A 2,521-nucleotide genomic window follows, 5' to 3' on the forward strand; every position below is an offset into this window, starting at 1 on the left:
GCGCGGCCCGGCCCCACGGAGGTAACGCGTGGGGACCCCTGTGCCCGCAGAACAAGCGTTCCCACCGGCAGCACGGCTCTCCCCTCCCTGCAGCCCCTAGGTCACAACGCAGGACGTTCCCCTCCATGCCCGCTCCCATCCAGCAGCACAGCCCCCAGTGCAGGGTCCGTGGGCTCCTCTCGGCCCTGCTCTGGCGGGGGCACCCCTGGCCCAGTCTCCTCTGTCTGCGTGGGATGCGGTGCGAGCACAGGGCTTTGTGGGGATGGCTCTTCCTCACTGGGCGGCAGCTCTGCCTCCTGTGGTGGCAGGACAGGGGCCAGCAGCTCCCTTACAGCGTTCACATCAACGCAGCCCAGGTGGCCGTAGCGCTGCAGCTGGGCCGGGGGGATGCCTATGGGACACAGAGAGAGGGGTGGGCACAGCCCTCCAGCACAGTGCTGCTAACACTGCATCCCATGGTGACAGCAGCATCTCCCACTTTCTTCCTCCCCACAGTGGAGTCTTACCCAGCACCTGTGCGATCTGAGCCGGGGGGAAGAGAACCTGGAGGCAGCGATTCAGGTAAGGAAGCAGATCCTCCAGGAATGCTATGCAGAACTGGACAAAGAGCTCCTGCTCGCGCCCGCTGAATGCTGCCTCCTCTGCCCGGTGGAAGGCCAGAATTATTTTGGTCACCTGGGGCAGAGAACAGAGTCATTAATTCCCAGATAACAATCCCCAGGCAAATCTAAGGGCCTGGAGAACCTCACACATGAAACAGCCGCTTCCCTTTCATAGCACCAGGCCCAAGGCAGCATTTTGGGCACAGAAATCATCCTCATTTGCAGCTGCTCTGTTTCGCCAACACAAAGTAGGAGCCTGGGTGCAGCCCCAGCACCTCACCTTGCCAAGGGCATCCTTCAGGCAGGCAGCCACATCCTGCGCCAGGGCGATGGGGCAGCACAGCCGCAGGTCGTTGAAGGCAACAAGGAGGCCATTGAGGAAGCAGGCAAGGGGCGGAAAGTCCAGCAGCACCATGGGTGGCTGCAGTGTCCCTGGCTGGGCTGAGGGCACTGGCACCGCTGCGGCACTGCCCAGCACAGCTGGGGCAGAGATGAGCGTGTAGGAATTCATCTCCTCCTGGAACTTCTCCACCGCCTCCTCCACTGCCTTGCTGAAGGTGGTGGCAGCGACACGCTGGAAGATGGGGGCCAGCTGCCCACGGAAATCAGCCCCCACCCTGCTAAAGGAGAGGCCAAAGTACATGCACTGCCCCAGCAGCGAGTCCAAGCGGCCGCCCACCCCTCGCTGCAAGTCGCGCTCCAGCACCTGCAGGAACTCAGAGACCTTCTGCAGCACCCAACCATGGAAGATGGCCCCCTCGTTGAGGGAGGGCTGCTCGGGGGCCAGGAGTGGCTCCTCATCAGAGAAGATGGCACGATACTGTGTGATGATGTCAAAGAGATGGACGCGGCAGGCCTCGACTGTCTTGGTGAGGTGGAAATAGGGGTCATCCTCGGGGATGGAGGCCTGGATGGAGCGCAGCCAGGCGTCCCGTGCCTGCAGGAACTTGATGCGCAGCTCAGCCTCTGTGAAGACATCCATGCGCCGCAGATAGCCGATGACTCGCAGGCAAGTGGGCAGAGGGATGTTGGTGCGGAGCTGCTGGATGAGCTCATTCAGCATCAGCTGAGTGGACTGCCGCACTTCAGCCACAATTCCCTGTGAGGAGAGAGCCTCAGTGGTGGTATCAGTGGGCTGAGGCCAACTGCACGAGCCTCAACAAGACCAAGTGCCAGGTCCCACACTTTGGTCACAACACCCCCTGCATCAAGAAATATGGAGCTGTGGCATTTGGGTCTAAGCGGTCATGGCAGGGATGGGTTGACAGTTAGACTCGGTGATCACAGATCTTTTCTGACCTTAATGACCTTTCTGACCTTTGCCTGTGGGACAGCCATGCAGCAGGGGCAGCATGGCCCTACCTGGATGACGGGGATGCTGCTGTACTTCTTCTCCAGCCGGCGTACATAGGCCGCCAGCTCCAGCGCCTCCTCATAGTAGCGGTTACGCACACAGGTGTCCATGAGCTGCGGGATCTCCAGGATCTCTAGGATCTCTGTGTGCCGGTTCAGTGTCAGGCTGTTCATCCGCCGGCTGCAGGCAATGGCCTCGGCATCACGCATGAAGTTCCTGTGGGGCCAGGAATGATCAGCACAGGGTGGGTGGAGGGGGACACCCTGGGACCTCCTTAGTTACTCTCCTGCTCTGCTACTGACCCCGATCTCAACACCGGGCCGGCACTGGCCCCACGGCCTCAACTGCCCCCAGCCTCACCCACCTCCAGTCCTTCCCGCGCCTTCTCAGCTCTGTCCCCAGCGCCCCCGAGCCTGGCCCATCCCGCTCACCGGCAGGCGTCCTGCAGGGCAGGCAGGCGCTCCAGCAGGCTGCCTAGACGGCTCTCGATGCCACCGAAGCCGCGGCCGGCGCGCCCGGTGCACTCCGCGGAGCGAATGAAGGCGCGGTAGTGCTCGAAGGCCAA

General features: G+C 62.1%; 1 protein-coding gene across 1 annotated transcript; it reads right to left on the reverse strand.

The window, feature by feature from the left end:
- Positions 1 to 6: 6 nt before the first annotated feature.
- On the reverse strand, positions 7 to 2,521 carry COG8 (component of oligomeric golgi complex 8; the record flags this gene model as incomplete). The annotated part of the gene is made up of 5 exons (XM_010718237.1): positions 7 to 391; positions 507 to 675; positions 883 to 1,701; positions 1,965 to 2,172; positions 2,388 to 2,521. Coding segments are annotated over 5 exons (1,620 nt in total), but the record flags the coding sequence as incomplete, so codon positions are not given.

The sequence above is a fragment of the Meleagris gallopavo genome, chromosome 13 (assembly GCF_000146605.3).
Source record: "Meleagris gallopavo isolate NT-WF06-2002-E0010 breed Aviagen turkey brand Nicholas breeding stock chromosome 13, Turkey_5.1, whole genome shotgun sequence".
Taxonomy (NCBI): Eukaryota; Metazoa; Chordata; class Aves; order Galliformes; family Phasianidae; genus Meleagris; species Meleagris gallopavo.